General features: G+C 39.4%; 3 protein-coding genes across 7 annotated transcripts in view; 1 reads left to right on the forward strand and 2 right to left on the reverse strand.

The window, feature by feature from the left end:
• The window catches only part of Asap (ArfGAP domain of ASAP), a 43,023-nt gene extending 31,791 nt beyond the window's left edge, over positions 1 to 11,232 (reverse strand). For all 4 annotated transcript variants that reach the window (XR_004490244.2, XM_033470176.2, XM_033470175.2 and 1 more), the window contains exon 1: positions 9,444 to 11,232. Coding sequence is in view for 3 of the 4 variants with exons in the window: in XM_033470176.2 (XP_033326067.1) it covers positions 9,444 to 9,569 (126 nt within the window). In the remaining variant the exon portion in view is untranslated. The remainder of the gene's footprint in view (positions 1 to 9,443) is intronic.
• Positions 11,233 to 11,371: 139 nt separating this feature from the next.
• On the reverse strand, positions 11,372 to 12,522 carry LOC117220315 (small ribosomal subunit protein eS19A). Of its 2 annotated transcripts, none has more exons than XM_033470180.2 (3): positions 12,437 to 12,522; positions 12,135 to 12,205; positions 11,372 to 11,794 (listed from the first exon to the last, which is right to left on the reverse strand). In XM_033470180.2, the coding sequence occupies exons 2-3, from the start codon at positions 12,203 to 12,205 to the stop codon at positions 11,401 to 11,403; spliced, it is 465 nt and encodes a 154-aa protein (XP_033326071.1). In that variant the 5' UTR covers positions 12,437 to 12,522; the 3' UTR covers positions 11,372 to 11,400. The 2 variants fall into 2 exon arrangements, with proteins under 2 accessions (XP_033326071.1, XP_033326070.1); XM_033470179.2 differs by having other exon boundaries at positions 12,341 to 12,495.
• Positions 12,523 to 12,801: 279 nt separating this feature from the next.
• On the forward strand, positions 12,802 to 19,624 carry LOC117220314 (persulfide dioxygenase ETHE1, mitochondrial). The gene is made up of 6 exons (XM_033470178.2): positions 12,802 to 13,041; positions 13,573 to 13,717; positions 15,315 to 15,500; positions 17,044 to 17,132; positions 18,312 to 18,522; positions 18,637 to 19,624. The coding sequence occupies exons 1-6, from the start codon at positions 12,895 to 12,897 to the stop codon at positions 18,702 to 18,704; spliced, it is 846 nt and encodes a 281-aa protein (XP_033326069.1). The 5' UTR covers positions 12,802 to 12,894; the 3' UTR covers positions 18,705 to 19,624.
• Positions 19,625 to 21,593: the final 1,969 nt, after the last annotated feature.

Below are 21,593 nucleotides of genomic sequence, written 5' to 3' on the forward strand. Positions count from 1 at the left end.
GAGAGAATAAATACATTCTTATTTAACTCCTCGTCGCTTCGATTGATTCACGCAATTTTTGTTTCGCATAAAAATCCACAGTCTAGTTATTGAACGTCGATATATGTACTTCTGTTCCCGGTAGCTCGATTAACCTACGCCGTGTTCTTCGGAAGTAAAACTGTTATTGCGTCAGGTTCATGCAATCATTTCGATGCACAATTTTATTTTCGGCATATGCTGTGGCACATCTCGTAGCTACCAAACGGTTCGGTTTTGAAAAGAGATAATACCGTTTCGTTGCGGTTCGATATTGCTTGAATAATGACTCAAGCCGATATATCTTGGCGCTCGTGGAACGACAATTTTCAAGGTTCCGACATGGTTCGACAGCCTTCATTGAATTAACACACTCGTCGCCCGGAAGCGGTCAGAAAATGCCGCGCGCGAAACGTGCGACTAATGCTTAACAGGCATCTTAGAAACAAGCTGTTCAATTAAAGGAACCGACAGAAGCAAGCTGTCACGATACGCAACTTCGTTCGACTGGCCATCGAATTGTTTCACTCAGGGACACCGGCCGGAGAACCTCGATTACCTGAAAATTCCTGATTAACCCCTTAGCGCACAGTTTTTTTGAAAATAAAACCGGCCAAAAAAAGTCAATTTTGATGATATACTGCGCTTGTGTTCCATGGAAAAAGGCTATATTTTATTCTTGAATAAATAAGTGTTATAGCTTACAATCTCCCATGTAAATGATAAATATCAATAAAACGATTTTTTTGTCTTTGCTTTCACATTGTTATTTTCAATTCTCGATTGTATTCGAGTGTGAAAAATTTTGTAGCAGCATAAAATACAACGCCGCACGAATTATCTCGAGTGTGCACAGTTTGGCCTGTTTAGCGCGCTCGAATTAACTCGAGCGTACAAGTTAAGGGGTTAATTTCGCACCTTTGCAGATTCTTGCGCGTTCTTCACTTTACTTTTGTTATTTTATAAATCTTCAGGGGGGAAGACATCCCTTCGATCTGAACGAAAAGTGTGGTCACTTCCTATTTTTGTCTGTTTAATCATCTGTCCTAATTCAAATGTGATCACTATAGACTGTGGGATCTTTATACAAAATAAATATGTATAACTTCATTGATTGCAAGATGCAGGAACTAGATGGACATTTATTTCTATCCTTGATAATTTTAATAATTCGACATGAATACAATAATATTTTCAAATTGTTTAAATGTTTTTGCAAATTTTGTATTCGATGTAATTATTTTTATCGTAAATGCATAAGATCCGTAGTCTAGTGATCGCTTCTCATTCTTTATGCTCAATCATATGTTTTGCAGTTTCTTTAGTGCTGTAATTCCTTCACTACAGAGTTCTCGAGATAATACTGAAAAGGGGAGGGTTTATGTCACGAAGAATCAGGGACCAGAAATATTTTTAGTGCGCATTGAAAAACTGGGAAAAACGTGGTAATTATTAATAACGAATGTTTCTAAAGCAACAAAAGCTGGAAAAAATAGAAAAATACGAAAACGTACATCGGTGATTAAAAGAAGGGTTCTTGCTCTGAAAAATCAGACACAGGAATAATTTTCTACGTGTACAAAAAGAAAAAAAATAGAACAGTGTGATCATAACAGAGGATACATTAGAGAATTAAAAGTAGAAATATTTTCGAGAGATAGAAATAAAAAGTAGGTCTGTATGTTAAAAGGAATGCGTCTACCCTGAAGGACAAAAAACTCTTGCAAAGTATACAGAAAAATAAAAGGACATGGAACAATAATCCTCGAAAACGAAGAAAAATAAAGAGACACGCAATAATCTTATATAAAAGGATATTTCTATCCTGAAGAAGCAAACACTCAAACTACAAAAAAAAATAAAATAACAAACAATAAATTTCAAAAAGAATATCTCTAGCCTGAAGAAACAAGAACTGAAAAATCATCCAAACTCTATGAACAGGAAAACAAGGATCAATCATCGCAATCCCCACAAGGTTTTATCTTAAGCACTGAAGAACTAGAAGAATGATGCCTGATGAAATCAGCGAAAAATCTGCGAAGTTGGAATTTCCAGGTAAACGAAGTCTCTCGGCAAGGAATCGCCATCGATTTCGTATCGAGCGTCCATTTACCTGTCCGGTAAACAGCGGAACGTTCAAGTTTCCGCGGATAAGCGATCGAGAAGAGGCCGGGTACGGCGTGCGATGGTGTGCGATAAATGTTTGTGTGTGTTGCGCGAGGGTGGTGTTCTTCGACGTGAAATCCCGCGCTACGGAATCGCTGAAGAGGCACGAGGACCCGGTTGTTTTCTCTCGAACGCCGACACCGTGAGGAAAGGAGACGGAACGGTCCCGGTCATCTTCCGGCGGCGGACGCTAACGAGAATAGACTGCGGTCGCGCCACACCGAAAATAGCCGCGGAACGTAAATTTTCGTCGCAACGGTGTCGTAAGTCGCGCTGCTAAAGCGGGAAAGTGGGTGACTTACAAGCACTCAGGGTCAAGAGTAAACCAAGACGACACTGGGTTAGGAGAATACCCTGTGTGTGACCGGCCACCTTACTGCGGACCTAACAAGCCGACTTTTACGGGTACTCAGGCGATTTTGACCCTTTCCGAGTCCTATGTCAACTAAGACTTGAGACTAACTTTTGCGTCAATGGTCATTTGTGTCATATAATAGTCTTTGTAATTTCTCTGTTTTATTTCATTTATCTGGTTATATTGAAGAGTTGGAATGAGCATCTTAAACTAGAGGTGAGAAATGAACTTTTGAATTACAATTTTATCTTTTTTCAAGAGCATTTCAAAGTAGAATTTTGTAATAAGGAATGCAAGATGAAATAGACCCTTTCCGAGTCCTATGTCAACTAAGACTTGAGACTAACTTGTGCGTCAATGGTCATTTATGTCACATAATAGTCCTTGTAATTTCTTTGTTTTATTTCATTTATCTGGTTACATTGAAGAGTTGGAATGAGCATCTTAAACTAGAGGTGAGAAATGAACTTTTGAATTGCAATTTTATCTTCTTTCAAGAGCATTTCAAAGTAAAATTTTTAATAAGGAATGCAAGATGAAATAGACCCTTTCCGAGTCCTATGTCAACTAAGACTTGAGACTAACTTTTGCGTCAATGGTCATTTGTGTCACATAATAGTCCTTGTAATTTCTCTGTTTTATTTCATTTATCTGGTTATATTGAAGAGTTGGAATGAGCATCTTAAACTAGAGGTGAGAAATGAACTTTTGAATTACAATTTTATCTTTTTCCAGGAGCATTTCAAAGTAGAATTTTTAATAAGGAATGCAAGATGAAATAGATCCTTTCCGAGTCCTATGTCAACTAAGACTTGAGACTAACTTTTGCGTCAATGGTCATTTGTGTCATATAATAGTCTTTGTAATTTCTCTGTTTTATTTCATTTATTTGGTTACATTGAAGAGTTGGAATGAGCATCTTAAACTAGAGGTGAGAAATGAACTTTTGAATTACAATTTTATCTTTTTTCAAGAGCATTTCAAAGTAGAATTTTTAATAAGGAATGCAAGATGAAATAGACCCTTTCCGAGTCCTATGTCAACTAAGACTTGAGACTAACTTTTGCATCAATGGTCATTTGTGTCATATAATAGTCTTTGTAATTTCTCTGTTTTATTTCATTTATCTGGTTATATTGAAGAGTTGGAATGAGCATCTTAAACTAGAGGTGAGAAATGAACTTTTGAATTACAATTTTATCTTTTTTTAATAGCATTTTAATAAGGAATGCAAGATGAAATAGATCTCCAGGTTGTAGAAAATTGTTTTTCTAATTTACGTTATTTTTCCAGTTGCATTAGTCAATAATTTATTATAATGAGACACTGATTAAACTAAACAACGACTGTTCATGCTTAGAATTTGAGAGACGATCTCCAGTCGCCACTCAGTTCGGCACTTAACTAGAATGGCGACCGAGAGGCGGCAAGAACTGTTTTATCAATAGCTATCTTTCCTATTTACGATTTAGATAATTGGGTCTATTGTCTGTAAGCACTCCAAGAGAACGGTTTTGCGCTTCTATCCGACTCCAAATATATTTTATTCGATGAAACAAAAAAAGTATGCAATTAAAAAGAAAATTTGAAAAATCAATATGCCAATTTCAGCATTTTCAAATAGACAATAATCACAAAGATCTAATCCAAAGGGTTTCTCAGCTTCTCCTTCCGCCACAAGCTTTTCCACATTATTTATCATTCTTTACAGGGCACTTCTGGTTCAACTATTTAGGGGACACGCGAATCCTCCACTCTGCTAATTTATTTTCTTAATTACCCCGCTCGGATAGCGTTACCCACAATGATTCATCCCGCACGAAACCGGGGATTTTCTGGATTGGACGTAGGAGTTGAAGCAGTGCATAACACATAGTAGAACGGTTCTAGTTCGTCGGGGAAGAACTGCTATGTGACATTTTCGATCATTGCCGATGGTGTGGGTGGAGTGAAAATAGTAGACATAGAGCTTCGAGTCCAAGAAGAGATACTGTCGGGGATCATTTGAACACAATGAACGGACATCCGGTGCTAAAATCGAAGTAAAGCGTTTTTCTTTTTTTAAAAGAAACTTAACGACACATTCATCGAAATGACAAAGTGTACGAGTTTTGCAACTCGACACGCAACGCGCGCTTTTGGCGCACACCTGATACTGCCATTCGAACATGACACTCTGCGAATTCCCTGCCGAGCCTACTTCATTTCAGCCCGTGCAATATTGATTCGCATTATCAGCCGAGCGTTCGTATTGATCTACAACGAAGACCGGTTTCTCTCAGCGTTATCTCCGAATTACGAGCCGGTGACTTTGGATAAAAGTTGGACGTTTCGGAGAATATCCACTAACTTAATCTTATCCGCTAACTTAATCTTTCATCTTTAATTCAATCGGAAGCCTAAACCGTATTTTCACTGAATGTCGAAGTATTAAAAAGGAAATTAACACTAAAATTACCGAGCACTAAAATCGATAAACGTGTGTTGCCATAAAAATGACAAGATTTAATTTATTTAGACTTTCTTTATTCTCGTTCGAACTAAACTACGAACTTTTATGCAAAATAAAAATTGTCGGCATCAATTATAAGATCTATGTTTTAGAGAGATTAGACGATTTTTATTTTGCATAAAAGTTCGTAGTTCAGTTCGAACGAGAATAAAGAAAGTCTAAATAAATTAAATCTTGTCATTTTTATAGCAACACACATTTATCGATTTTAGTGCTCGGTAATTTTAGTGTTAATTTCCTTTTTAATACTTTGACTTTCAGTGAAAATATGGTTTAGGCTTCCGATTGAATTAAAGATAGAACAAATAGAACATTATTTCGTTCTTTAATCATTTTGACGGACCAAAAATAATACAATTGACATCTTTAAATTCCTTTAGTTTTTTTACTATCTTAAACATGCATCTTCCGATAAATGCATAAAATCCGCAAGCTAGTTATAACGTATGCTTGAATTAAAAGTCTTTAAGTCACTTCCTACGAAAGAGACTTTATACCGATCATTTTAAAATAAGGAGTGAGTAATCGGTCAGTTTGACATGCATGTTTACCGTCAGATAAAAATTCCAAGAATGCGAGAAATATTTTTGGAGACATTGGCGAGAAAGAATATAAACATAAACGTGCAAGTGAGTACCACAGGATAATCAACGAATGTGTACATAAACAAGTGAAACCGCAGCGAGATAATGAGCGCAAGAAGAGTCACGTTTCTGTGACACCGGCCGGTAACCGGCCATGATGACGTCACATACGCATAACCAGCTACCGTCGACGGATTTTAAAATTAGTCCGACTATACCGGAGCGCCGCGCGTTTTTAGAAACGTTGGCTCGTGCAGTGTACTTATTAAAAAACCATGAATATTCAACGATTGAAGAGAGGGAAAAAACGAGAGGAAGAGAACGCATCATGGAAAGTGGTCGTTTATCCGCAGTGTATCGCGGGAAACGCTAAGAGAAATATTCCACGCGCGGCGTTTCCTCGTTGAAAATCGTGCGGGTCATTAAGGCGAGGCAGGAGAAAACGAGCTGACCCGGAAGATGCTGGCGCATCAAAGCAGACGGAAGTGGCCGGGCATATAATTCACAAGAAAGCACCAAGTCGAACTGCACCGTAAAAGTGACTCGTCGGCCGTTACAGGTGCGCGCCGGGTATCGGCTCCGAGAGGCAAAAGTAACACGCCGCGTGTTTTCTAGATTTTCCCTTGAACCGTAATGATGTCGAGTGCCAGCAATCGGGAAAGCAATCTTCTGGAGTCGCGAAAATAAAGCCGAAGTCGGAGGACACCGAATCTAAAATGGAATTGCGTCATGCGGTTTGAAATTTTCATCCTTTCCGCCTTGGCTTCAAACCACAGTAAATCTTCTGAATTTGTAGTTCAGAATACTAGAAGATTATTTACACAAATGTGCTACCAATTTCCTAAACCGTCAAAAGTTGTTTTAGAAACTATCAATTGCTTTCAAATGTAGAGACTTATGTAGAGATTATATTTGCAGTGAAGAGAGAATGTAATCAATAATATTCTCCATTAGAAAACAATTATTATTTTAATAATATAATTATAGTTAATTAATAATATAATAATAGTTATAATAATATAATATATATAATATAATATATAGTTATAATAATATAATAATAATATAATTATAGTTATAATTATAATTTAATTATAGTTTCAATAGTGAAGGAAAGAATATTTTCCAGTGGGAGGACGTCAGAATGAAATTTTTAGCTAGATTTGATTGTTTGTTTTAGATGTGGGTTTTTTAAACGGTAAAAATTCGCACGCCATTTTGTGCAAAACAAATGGGGGGTGGCAAACCCTACCTAGTTCTTTCGGAAGCTGTGCAGCGACACGCCATAAATCACGTGAAAATCCCTAGCGGGCAAGGGAACGAAAAAAATCCATTACATCGTTAGATGGACTAATTTCTCGAGAACGTGATGCCGCAGTGTTTTATATAGACCACTCTCTTACATACTTGATCCATTAAGTTATCATGTTTAACACATGAAGTTTCATTATTCGGTAATTATTACGGCGTAACCCATTTTGCAAGGGTTACAATTAGCCGACGTTCTGGATTGGCTCTCATCTATCTGCTTTAACGTCGATGTTAGATTTTCGCCCGGATTCCTCTTCGTGGAAAGAAACTTTAATAATTCTATGCATAAATTCCACTTAGGAGCGCCGCGCCGCCACGGCACACTTTCCGCGTAAAGTTCCCTATCTGTGCGCGTGTTACAAAATACGCCCACGATTCGATAATATGCAAAACAGCGGTGGCGCAATGATAATTGTTCTCCTTATCGTCGCTGATTGGTTGTAATTTAATAATGATGAAATGTATCGAACGCCGCAATACACATGTATCTATGCGTATCGATGTATCTCTACGTATATGCATGCATGCCAAAAAAGGATGTAGACGAAGTCGTATGAATATTCGACGACCTAATTTCAAGCGTGACAAAAACTACTGCGATTTCTTTCGATGACAAGCGAAAAAAAAGGACAATAGGATTCTCGTCGAGTGAAGTACGAATTTATAGCAGCCATTATTCCCTGTGAAAATATTTTATAAACGAGGAAACACTCTCGAATGAATTGTAAAATTATAAATAGCATACGAATCTATATATATAAATTTTTATATATTTGAGAAAGAAACAAGGTTCGTTTTCGATGGCGCTCCATAAAATAGGTTATGTGTACAAATTCCGCGAGCGCTTCCGTTTTTCAAGCGATCTGTGAAAATCCTGGCTATACGTTGGATAAGTTGGAAACGGGTCCAGAAGCAAGACCCATATATTTCCGCTAGACAGTGTAGTCCGCAAGAGTTACGATGGCAGTTACATTACGAAAGGCTCTCGCAATAACATTCTTCGCCGATAATTACGTCGGCGTATTACGGTTTGCTATTACAAAAGATCCATTATCTGCATCTGCGTGAAAGAATAATTGTGCGAGGCACACGTTTTTTAACTCGAGTCACTTCGCTCCTGTAACTCTCGGTCACATTGTACCTTCATTATCCCGCTAATTAATCTGAATGTAGCCCCCCCCCAGCCCCCTTTCGCGACGTATAAATCCGACATGCATACGAGAACATAGTGCTTCATAGCAAGACAACTGTATAATACGTTAAATGAGCTATTTTCGATCGATCGCCGAATCGAGTGGTCAATCATCTAATAAACGTATTAATTACTCATGACTTCATATTTATTTCCTCCTCCATTCTAGACACCTACTTCGAATGACCGATCGTGACACATAGGTTAAGTATCAATACCTGCAACGATTATCAAGGCGCAAATACAATTGTGTACGCTCGGTGAAGAACTTCGAGGATCTTCGATTGACAATAGCTCTCCGATAAAAGTGGTGCCTCGAGGATTAAATTATTCACTAGGGTGGCTTTTGTTTACTCTTGATGACAATCTTTTGCGACACTTACCGAAATAGTTCCAGCTAACCAAAAAATAATTGCGCAAAAGAATTCGATCGGATTACGAGAAAACACATCCCTGAAAAACGTTATAGTCTCCGTTCATATAAAAAAGATAACAAAAAACACAATTTTCAAAATTGATAAAAGAAAATTTTCAATGTTTTTTTCACTCTTCTCATTTTCTTCGAAAACTATTTGATGTACGAAAAAAATGTAATACGACACATAAGACGTGGCCTGTCTAGATCTACAAGTTTTGTGTGACATAGTTCTCGGCATAATCAATAATTTGGAAGATATTCGAGAAAATCGATTTCACAAGCATTTAATTATTCCATCCGGTTCAAATTTTCCACGGATTATTTTCTTGTTACTTGTAAACTATTCTGGCGAGTGGCGCAAGGAGAATGTCGAAAATCTGCATCAAGAGTAAATCGGAGCCACCCCAATATTCACGCTTACCAATCTCGGGGCACGCGACTACAGACCAATTAAAAATTCCTCGCGATCACCCTGTTTTCCCGTCGGCCAGGCACGCTCGAAATGCAACGGCCGAAGCATACCCGAACGCGTTCGCCTGGAAATCGCCAGGCGATTTCCATCGACTATTTACATCGTCGATACATGGAAACTGACAAAGATGCAGGTCAGATCGACGGTAAAAGTAACGTGGCGAGTGCATTGCACGGGAAAATCGTCTGATCGGTCGTAGTCGGAGATACAATTGGCGCTGGGTAAATACCAGATACCTATGGAGTAATTGTAAACGCCCACGCAGTGGAACACGCGCTCGACCACCGCTAGCTCGGTTAAGACCTAACTGTTAGGTTATAGAGCGGCGAGGGTTGCAAAGTGGTCCCCGAGTGTATGAATGAAACGAAGAAGGCGCCCGTTGTGCCAGTAGGGGGACGAAAAAGAGACTCACCTCCTCGAGGGACGTGATGGTCTGTCTGCATTGTGGCATTCGCGAGACGAAGGTGGACGTGGTGGGCGAATTGTAGTCCTCCCTCGTCTCCTCGACGAACTCGCTGACGGCGATTAGGCCCGGCATCTTCTCCCTGGCTCTGCCTATAGCAGCCGAAAGCGATAAGGGACTCGTTCGATTGTTCGCCGGTCGTCTGGGCAAAGTCGGTGCTGTCGCACTCACTTCACTGTGTGACACCACTCACTTCACCGTTTCGCCCGTGCGCACCATAAATTCCGCGGGAGGGCTGTCACCTTCTGTCTCCTCCCAATGCCGTTTCCCGTGACGCACGGTAAACGTCGTCCCGGTGCGACCAACGGACCCAGAGAGGAGTGGCGGGACGGGTGAGGAAGAAGGGGGCTACGAAGGCTGGAGGGAGAGGGAAAAGGGGGTTGTTGCAACGCGCGTACAAGAGCGAACGAGACGGAGGCGAACCGAGCACACGGTTGTCGTCGTCGTCTGTCTTCTCTGCCAGCGAGAGACACTTGCGCGACACGATTATTCCCTTAACATTCTCGCGGCGAGGGGTTTCCCGCAGTGGCCGCGAGGAAACATATCTGGCACGGTATTGTTCGTCGCGCGACTCACGATGCATACACACTTTTACGCGCGTACGCGGCTAAGTCCCGGGGCACCAAACTTCTCTCTTGTCCACCTATTGCCACTCGGTCGAAAATCAGCCTAATCGGTACCGAAACGTTTGTGTCCACGGTCCAAGTTTTACTGAGGCGGCGCTGTTGACGCCCATACCTTCACCATTGACCGTGCAATTACGGAGAAAGTCGTCCACCGTACCGCAAACGAACCTTGCGCCATCTTGCGACGACTAACCGCACTCGTTTCGAAATTATCTTTATTTGTTAACGTTTGAACATTACAGTTTACACATGTGTACCAATTTTGTTCTTTTTTTGCAGTATTATGTTTTTTTTTACATAGTCCTTGATTCATTCTATAATCTATTATTGTTAAATTATTCAGTCGTCATTGGATGGCATTGCATAAAAACTCGGTGACGTTAGAAACGTTCAATAAAAAATGTAATAGTAACAAATTTTGCAATAAAAGTTTAATAGCAATCGTAATTTACTATCTATTTTATATATCATTTAAAGTAAGTACCGACCCGTACAGCATTTTCTATGAAAATCACAATCTATTTGAATATGCTTTCTAAAATTATGAAATTGAGACATGTGCGTTTTTCACTGAGCCCTTGAAAAGGTAAGTTAGGCAGTTTAAAGGTAGCAACTCCAATTTCTATTACTTTAAAAAATCTAAATAACTTTTCCTTGTGGATGTGATAGACGCTCTGTTTTCTTGAAATATTCATTAAAGAAGTCAAAGTAATCTTAAAAACTAAAAGCGCTTATGTATAAGAGAAAATTGTTCAGAATAATCAACTCAGCAACATAGTTCTAAGTCATTAATATCAGATATTTACCGGTTTCGACATGGATCAACTTAAATTTTTTAGTAACTATTAATAATTCAACCCTTCGGGAACGAATGTCAGCATCTTGTTCCAAAAGCTGCAAGCATGGGATCAGGATAGTCTAGTGGAGCCAATTACTGTGGGATAATCAGTTACTATGTATTTAGTTTATATTTTCGAGCATTATTAACATTATATATATCGAATGAGATATATTAAATTTTATTAAAAAGTGAACAAAATAAAATAAACGATTTTAATATGATTTATCCGATATTAATTATGCCCAAAAACAAACCAAAAGCACAGCAATTGGTCATCTCGCAGTAATCGACTTTACTAACATAGTTTTCAATACATAATCTAGTTCCTTGAGGAAAGTATTCTCAGTAACATGCTCGCAAAGGGTTAAAACCCTAAAACGAAGGAACGGATATAAATGAAGCCAATCATGTATCAATTTTCTTCTTTTATTAAACGAAATTATAGAACAAGAGTTTCCTGCATTTTGAGTTGTTTTTTGCTTTTTGCTTTAACCTGAGCTGCAATGCGATCTAAATCCCTACGACCTTGGCTAGTGAGCTTGCGTCCACCGATTGGAGCCTTCTCGATAAGTTTCAGTTGCTCCAAGCTTTGGAGAGCTTTACGAGCTACGCCACCAGCAGATTTACAGAAGTGACTGGGATGGGTGCCATTACGTTTGCGACCTCCAAAAATTTTGGTGACTGCTCTAGAACCAATCGGGCTACGAATGTAGATGTGTCGTACCAATGCAGCACATCTGATGTAGTACCAATCAGGATCGTATGGTGCAAGCTCCTTGAATCGTGCGGATTTTACAATATCCACCCACTCTGGAACGCGCATTTTACCGGTCCTACAATTTATAAGGAATTAATAAGGCATTCTTGTTTCCGTTATAAACAGGAAAAGATCACTGTTACTTGATACAGTATGCCAGGCATGGACGAGTCATTTCGACCGCGGGCCACAAACTTCATTATTACTACTCCATGCATATTGCTACACATAAAATGAACAGCCCCGCGTGGAGCACAGAAAAAAACAATGTTATATCGTTTCTCGTTTCGCGTCAATGTGTGAGGGACGAGCCACGGCTCAGATTTGGCAACGGCCCGTGATTCGTCCATGCCTGCAGTATGCCGCTAACAAATTCAGTTTAAGGTTATGCATTTAAAATTGAAATCAGTACTTACTTTTTTAAAAACGCGGCAAATGCTTTGACGAACTTGTGCTGGTCGACGTCTTTTAGTGTCACAGAAGGCATCTGAAAAAAATATTTACAGTATAAATGATAAATAAACACAAACGTTGTGTGTCGACAAGTCACACGTGTATATTTGTAGTAACAATTTGAATATTCAGTTAAAGCATCTATTTCATATCATATTAAATGGCATACCGTGCAAAACAAGTTCACTGTTTTTTATTACAAGTTATGCTCTTGTTCTTAACACTAATATGGCAAAGTTTAAAGAAGACTGCCAAAAGTACACACCTTGGCTCGAAAGCTAACCGGAAAGAGAACAGTCAAGATGGAGTAAGGAATACAAATTTAGCAAGATGGCTGACATGGAGGAGGAAGCTGTCATGAAATTCCATTACATAGAGGGCGTCTTAATGGTCGAGTCGACATTTTCATATTTAATAAATATATTAATATATTTAGTAACGCAACGAAAAGCGAGACATTTAATTGTTACATACTACAATAGAAAAAGAAAGTGGAGCAATGCAATGTGTGTATACGATGAAAAATCCAAGAGAATAACCTATCATCTTGCAATATCAAAATGTTCTACATACACACTAATACACACGTATATATATATACAAATCCAATGTACTACGTTTGCGATAGTAACTTGAGTAATCGTCAGTGGTACAGGTAGCAAACTGCTGTCAGCAGCTGTCAGTACGATTTCTCTGCTTAAACAGCATGCATGTTGAATAAATATGAAACCTAGTTTCTTTAAAAAATTGTGTCCGATTCACATAACATCTTTGCTTTTAAAACCGCATACATTTATTCAACGGAATTACAGTATGGCTACTGCATTAACGGAGCCGATTCCATTTACGAAAGATTTCCTCTTTCGTCAAGTAAGTAAACAGATGTGCATTTACGTGCAATAAAGTGCAGCATCTCTATCGATTATATAGTGCATTGTCGCCCTTGCAGTGACACCTAGCGTAACCGATTAAAGCAGCTGATTTAAATAATCGATATTTATCGTCCCTACCTATTGTATATTACATTCAGTCGAATTTCACATGTTGCTTCTGTTTTATCAAACGATTGTTAACGATGTAGCATATTTCATATGGATGTTACAGCGCAAACCTAAATTGTTTTAATTCTTCAATCATTTTGTTCTTGATATTTTGTTTTTAATTGATAAAATTATATTTTAGTTTCCGATAATAGTATAGATCACAAAAAAGCGGGAAATTTGAAATTTGTTTCACTGCATTATGATCAGGCCCAGTTGCATCAGAGTTTCATAACATTGCGCAACTTTGCCAACAATTGAGAATTGTTTAAAACTTATGGATTACAATATTTTAGGAGTAAAATATATTTCAAATTGTGATAAATATATATATATAATTTATTTTCGATTGGATTGTCAGTTCTTCGACCCAGTGTCCAGCACATACACTTATTTGCTGGCCGATATCAACGAAAAAACCGCAGTCTTAATCGACCCGGTAATCGAATGGGCAAACCGTGATAAGAATATTATTCAGGAACTGGGATTAACTTTGAGATATGCTGGTAAGTTGCAATCTGTTGACAGAAGTACTTTTTTGACGATTAAAAATCGTGAAACGGCGAAAGTTTCGAAAATTCTGTCCGCCGTATTTGATTAAACCGATGGAACTCCTCAGCATACATATTTACTATTCGAATTTACTAATTGAAGTTATAATTAAAGGCTCATCTTGAGTTTCTGCAGTTTATTTAAATATTTTTCATGTCGAGTAATTAAATTATTGGTTCATTACTATAATCAGATTACATTACTGATGACACTGAAAGAAAAGCCTTGACTTTGTAATCGTCTGTGTCGATATGTGAGTAGGTCAAAAATGTCCTCGTTGGTTCGAGCTTCTCAACTCGAGCAGAATGTCTATCGAACGGTTATGCAGCAATTAATGATTCGATAGTTCTGCAAAGTACAAGTTTTGTACTTTATGGCTCGTTGAGCGGGCCGAATGGCTAATTGTTGAAATTGGTACTTGAAGTCTTCCGCATGAATCAAGACACAGAAAGGGTCTTCCGGAACCATTCAATTACGTTCAGTTGAATTTATTAGAACAGATCAAAGTAATCCTGCAGTCGTGCCTGTGCACAACGATTTAAAAACGAACGAACGAATAATTTTCAGCGAAAGAATACAAGCTCAGGAAATAGTTGAGACCGCGGGAAGTATTTAATTAACACTTTTCCTTTGCCGGAAGCCCCTTAAATTCTTTAATTGCTGTACTAGCAGGAAACGTTACTCGAGATAATTTATTCCTTTACGAATAGCGCGGCTTGAAATATTTGTTGAGAGTCCCTTTTTTATATATTCCATTTTTACATAGTGTTGAAATGCTTCCTATTTTCATCTAATGATCCATCCGAACTGTCAAATATTCTGAAGAGAGCAAGCTAATTTCGACCCATTACCTAACTTCCTGTTGAAATATGTATGTATAGTCTCTTGCATTTCCTGGTATCACGACCGATGAAATTGTGGTGAAATAAACGAGAGTCATTCCAGTTATCAGATGAACTTTATTCGAACTTATCTGTTCGAACTTACCTGTTCGATCTTATCTGTTCTGAATCTTTATCACGATTAAATCGCCAGCATACGAGAATTGCTTAACATTTATTTACACAAATGTTCTGGCACAATAGAGTTAAAGGAAAAATTTTCACGAAGTTCTACTCGGATGTAAAGCGTGATTACCGAAACGACGTTGTTTTTATTCGAAAATTTTACGAAAAACTGCTTTTAAATTGTCCAGCCTTTATTTGAATACCTCTTGGTAATGGAAGTGTGATTCTCCCAGGAAAGTTTAGCGAAGATTCTCGGGAAGTTCATATCCTTCTTATCTTGTTCTCGACCGGCTCCTACCGTTGCAATCTTTTGTATCTCGTATAGAAGCTCGCAGTATAAAAAGTAATTACTAAAGTGGCGTTTTCCGAGGACTCTCTTTGTGGGAATTAATGAAAAGATTTGGGACTATCGGACGACTTTGGATCACCGGTCTTTCGAAAATTTGCATTTACGGACGAATCTTTTGATTCCCGGAAATCCCAGTGAATGGACTTTAGTAGATGCGATGACCGATAACTGACCAGGAACTGAACTTTTTTGCAGTGAACACGCACATGCACGCTGATCATATCACCGGAACAGGAAAACTGAAGTCATTGTTACCTGGTTGCCGGTCAATGATATCTAAAGCAAGCGGCGCAGAGGCAGACGTTTTCCTGAATCCCGACGACAAAATCAGTTTTGGTAGACACTGCCTGAAGGTGGTTCCCACGCCTGGTCACACCGAAGGTCAGTCATTTTAATATTTTTTACGGAGGAAAGACAGTTTTTAAGCTACTTTGCTGCGAGATACCTTAATTGACAATGTATAGGCATTTAATACTCTTTAAATATAATAAATATAATACTAATACTAATATTAATACTAATACTAATACTAATACTAATACTAATACTAATATACTAATACTAATACTAATACTAATACTAATACTAATACTAATACTAATACTAATACTAATACTAATACTAATACTAATACTAATACTAATACTAATACTAATACTAATACTAATACTAATACTAATACTAATACTAATACTAATACTAATACTAATACTAATACTAATACTAATACTAATACTAATACTAATACTAATACTCTTTAAATTTAATACTCTTTAAAATTTTGAGATACACAGCTAAGAATTTATTTTAGCGTATTTCTTCTTAGTAGTAGTAATGCCAATAGTGAATCATTAAATTTTTAGTAATATAATTCAATAAGTTTTTTTGAAGATGAAGATTTCGAAGTTTCTTCTTCGAATGAAGATCTCCGATAATGGTAATCATAAAATGGCTATAGTTAATGTCTCGAAATCAGTTCAACTTTTTATTTTTATCCACTGCCGCTTACAGCAGTCGGTAAAATTTAAATGTGGATCGAAAATTAAAACGGAAACCTCGATTTCCAGCAAGTCGTTTATTTCGAGGGTCCTTAACGTGTCAGTTTCGCGTTTTATACATATACGACACTTTAATATGAAAGAACCTCGTTGAGAATGCATGACAATAATAATTTCTCAGACCGCATTGGTAAATTCAACGACGTTTATGTATTGGGTAGTTTAAATAACAAATTTTGTGCAATATATTTAGAATAATCTTTTTAACGTGTGCATAGACGCTAAATTAATTATAACATTTCGAGCTATCTATTCTCTCGTCTCGAATACGATAACGCGTTAAAAAGAAAATGGCGGTGCCAAACGCATTAATTCTTCTCTAAAAGTTATTTTAACTCTAGCAATTTCTTACTGGCTAAGATATCTCGTACTATAAATCTTCAGCGCTTTATGAAATCGAAATTTAGCAAGAAATGATTTTATGTTATAATATGGTAATTTTTAGTGCCGCCTCAGTGTGCGGCTATTTAAGTTAATGGCATCCGTGACTGGCTAAGAAATGATCGAAAGCTTAAACGAGTCCGAATTTAGGCGAAATGCCTGGCATTAGACTAAACTTTCGTGTCAATCGTCGGTGGACATTAACAGTGAGCTGGTCACGTAAAAGTTACGTGTTCTGGAAGCCGGTTGTCGACTGCCGGTCACGTAGCAAACTAACACGACACACGACGTGATTATTATAAATGTTTCTTGAACGTTCCTTCAAAAATATGGCGCAGCATTATAAACACGATCCATAAACGGTGAACCTTCGGCGTCTCTTTGATCTCTTTTATTGCACGGATCCTTAAGTGGAATTCCTTCACTGGATTTTAATTAACAACGGCATTAATATTTATCATTAATTTACCTTTATATTTCCGTAGGCTGTGTAACTTACGTTTGTGACGAGCAAGGGATCGCTTTCACGGGAGATGCGCTTTTAATTCGTGGATGCGGTAGAACCGACTTTCAGGTTTGTGTGTATACGAATGACTATGTTTTTATAACACTAAAAACATGTTATAATTTACATATATTCCTCTCTAGCGCACCGGTTGGTCACGCAACTGGGACAGCTCGTATCTTTCTGCTAGTTGCAATTAGGAAAAAAAGAGAACGCCGGAGAGAATATTTGAATGGTCTAAAGAGATCTATTTTCGTCTCGCTGTTCCGCAAAAATGTGTACCGCTAAAATACCGCAGAAATGGTAATTTCGTTTGTTCGAAACAATAGGACACAAAACGCGTCTGTCCACGAAAAGACTGTCTCTCCTGTGAAAATAGATTTCGCCTGTCTATTCGCCCTTTCCGGTCGCGCAATTTTCTTCATTGCGAAATAATTCGATTTTCCTCAGTTGCGTGGGTCAGCCTGTACAGTTTAAAATACTTTACCGCCCCGAACCTGGAAATGTTAAAGCATACACGTATGTATAGGTATCCGATTGACGTAATTGGCTGCGCGTCAAAACCCTCCGAGCGCCGCGTTCGCGCAGTTCTTAATTTATTAAGCCCGATAATGTTGAGCGTTCAATCTTGAAATCTGGCGGTAAGGTTTTCCAGGGGAACGGTCACGTAAAATCGCGCCGGTTCGATATTGTTCGCGGTAACTTTGGCGTGTGCCGTTGCGCATCATTTATTTAAGCTCTGCAGCTTTTCGATGTGGCATCGAGAGATGTAACAGCTGCGAATAGTTTTGTTCTCTCTATTTTCGAAAAATTTCTTCTACGCCCGTGAAAGTTAGCGTGCTCGAGTAAACCTAAAACTCGTTAAAGCGACGCGATAAACGTCGGCCGCCGGGAATTTAATTTTTCGTCGGGCGAATTTCTAGGTAATTGGAAATAGATGTTGTCCGATCAGTTAATGGTAATTTCAACAATTCGACGAACAGCAAGGACACAAATTATTTATTACATACACGGATCGTTCTTGCTCTAATATTTTGAAGAAACGCGTCTTACACCGAAGCTGAGTGAATATCGCACATACCTCTCGTAAAATCCGCTGTTTAATTTTTATCGTCCGGATACTTGCACTTCCGCGTTGCCACGATATTACGGTTTGCTAAAATTGCCGAGCGAAAATTGAGCGACATTTTTCCGCGAGACTTTGTTTTTCCCTGTTTCATAATTTCACGTTATAACCGGAAATTACAGGGTGGTTCGCCGGAGACACTGTACAATTCCGTTCACACGAAGATTTTTACGCTGCCGGCGAATTATAGGCTGTATCCGGCACACGATTACAATGGTAGGATGGTAACCACGGTGGCCGAGGAGAAGACCTTTAATCCGAGATTAACCAAATCTCTGAATGAATTTGTTGACATAATGAACAACCTTAATCTGTCGTACCCAAAGATGATAGGTATGCTAATCCGCCGTGTGCAATTTCGTTGAGGGACTAACGAGATTTGCCGGCGTTAAGCTTCGATAATCTCGAAATTTTGCGAGACGTTTAACACCGTGCACCTTTTTGCAGACAAAGCAGTGCCGGCTAACAAAGTTTGCGGCCTCTACGAGGTCGAAGAGGCGAAGAAGGAGCCATAATATATTTTTACGCCCGTCAAATCGATGGGTCGTGAACCCATTCGTTGCAGAGTTACACAAACATCACATAATAAAACGATTTCGCGTTTCGAAACGAATAAAAACAACGTACACACGATGCGCCATTTTGCCCGGGGACGCGTTGCAGCGCGCAAAATACCGCACACTGTTATTGTAATTAACACACCCATTCTCTTTAATCTTTAAGCGGCGGCATCAACCGTACTGTACTATTTCCCGAACCGAAATCTGACGTTACAGAATCCATTAGCGTAATCCTTTCGTTCTCGCTAAATATTTGTTTCGCTTTCCAAATAAAGTGCTCGACCGACGTAAAAAGTTAATTAAATTTTTCCGTCGAACATGCCCGCCTGGATTATTCAGGATCCGCTAGCAAACGCATTTGTTACGCGATGATAAATGTTGCGCGAGTCTTGGCCAAGCATATGTAAATGTCTGTAAATATTCTCGCGCTCGACTATCTAATCTCATTTCTTAGCACGATTACACTAAATCTTTAACTGTGCGTGTAAATAGAAAACCATAAAGTTTAGCTATAAAAAACGTTAAGCTGTAACCAAGAAGTTCCTGAGATTTTCATAAAGCGTATTCAAACTTGCAGACTTTTCAAATCGAAGCTTGCATACGGGACAATCTTATAGTTGACATGTTATTAGTCATTAGATTAAATTTTAATTGAAAAAAAAGAGTTAGTAAAAAGATACCAGTGCATATTTACACATTAGCTATCAGCATTTGTTTCGCCGCTTAGCTGTATCGTCAAGGTGTTTTATTAGAAGCAATCTACCTGCCCCATAAATCATTCAAACAGTTCGGCAAAGTAATGATGTGAACTTCTCTATCTTATGCGAACTGTTATCCGGTGACATACAAATAAAATACTGCTTTACGAGTTTAAACACTCGTAGTTTCATTGAATAAATCTTGCCACGCTGTCCGTAAACGGAGCGAAATATTAAAACTAATAATAATGATAAATACGACTTGGTTGCGCAATTTCAACATAAGTAAGACGTACAATGCTGTTCATGCGATGCATCAGATTTGCGTAAAGAGCCTCGAGTACAGTAGGGAAACACAGGTCTGAGACTGGAGGTTACGCTCGTCTCGGTTTTGTGTGTACAAATTGCGTAATACAGAGCCGTAGTATTATTACCATTAAAAATATTACGACGTAGACGAGGTCTAATGAAAGCGCACGGTTCCATTTAAACGATCCAAGGATGTATGAAAATCCCTGTATGCATTAGTCTCAAAAGGTTCAACCTCCCTGGGAGCCGCCTCTTTCAAGCACATCTTCGAACGGCCCGGAGATGATTACGCGAATACATTTAAACCGGACGTACCGCGCAGTGAAAAGGGGACTCAAATTAGCATAAAACTGTGGGTGTAAGGCAAAGGCGACGCGGACGACGTATCGCTCCGGAGACGTACGATCACCACTTAAATAATAAGTTCGAGAAACCGAGAGAAGCTCCCATTTCTCTTTCTCTCGAAGCAGAAAAATCTTGCTGGGCTCGAGCTTTCCTCTTGGAAGCCTTCTAAAGTGCTTTCTGTTATCGGGCGCGAATCACCGTGAAGCCCATTAATCTTCCTTTAAGTAAGAATCACAAAAGATATTGTTGCGTTCGTATTACCCGGCTCTTGTTTATCCGCCCGCGATCCCAATTTGTTGCTCGGATCGCGATCGAACACGAGCCCTCGACATTGATCGTCGATTCTCAAAAATTCGTTACCCAATCTTGTAAATTGGACTGAACAGTTCGAATGACCGTCGGCTCGTTTGTGTGAGAGAGCACGCCGCGGAGTCAATTATCGAGACCGGAGAACCTGGAGAGGTCATCCCGGCGGCCATTTTGCGCGGGACTCTCGGTCGCGGCGGGCCCCGAATTTTCGGAAATTATGTGGAATAGAAATGCGATAATAGAGACGAAACGCGGCGTAATCGGGCGGTTTGAACGGGGCTGTCTTGTCGAAACTCGAGACGAAGAGATCCCCATGGTGTGCCGCTGGTTTCTACTGCATAGCTGAGGGTTGAAATCGATACCGTTTCCAGGGTAACCGGTGGGTACGGTGGCCGACACACGGGCAAAGGTATGGGCCAAGGCTATCTGCTCGTGCATTTTCATGTTCTTCTGACGAAAAAAACGAAGGAGAGAGAAAGAGAGGGAGGGGGGAATGAGAGGAAAACAGAAGGAGAAGGGGTGAGAGGGACAGGTGAAAAAAAGCGAAGACGAAGGCGTAGGAGGAGGACAGATAAAGCCACGCGGAATGTGTAATTTCCCCGGGTCTAGTGGCTTAGACGAAAAACAGGCTGGGGAGGGGGTGGAGAAAAAAAACGGCGCACCGAAAGGACGGCTGCTGTTAACAAACGAAATGTCAAGAGATGCTTGATAAGAGGGTGCACCGTGCCCCGGCAGTCTTCGAAACCGTAAAAATGACAAGAGGCCGGCCCGAGCGGATGCGACAACACAACCTCGGCGATTCGTGCGGACTCGAGCATGGAGGGCCGATGCATGCTGCTCACGATTTTTCTTCCATCCACTTGGTTCTTCGTCTTCGCCCCTGTCCCCTGACCTTGCTTCGGTTACGCGTCGTGGACTTTATTAGGGGACGATTATGCGAGCGGGATCGCCGGAGTAGCGTTTCCCAGAAAGTTGCGACTCGCAGTAGCCTGTTGCCGATTTATGCGATCGTTGCCGAAAAGTATGCCTCTGCTGTTTGTTGTTGAACTGCTAGTTCAACGGGCTCGTTTGTTTGTGCGCTCTGGCAAACTGCGGTTGTTTTGTTGCGTTATCTTTTGAAATCAGCCCGCTGGAGCGGCTACCGCATTTAGTTGCGATTGCATGAGAACGTGACTATGCACAT

Source organism: Megalopta genalis, chromosome 10 (assembly GCF_051020955.1).
Source record: "Megalopta genalis isolate 19385.01 chromosome 10, iyMegGena1_principal, whole genome shotgun sequence".
NCBI lineage: Eukaryota > Metazoa > Arthropoda > Insecta > Hymenoptera > Halictidae > Megalopta > Megalopta genalis.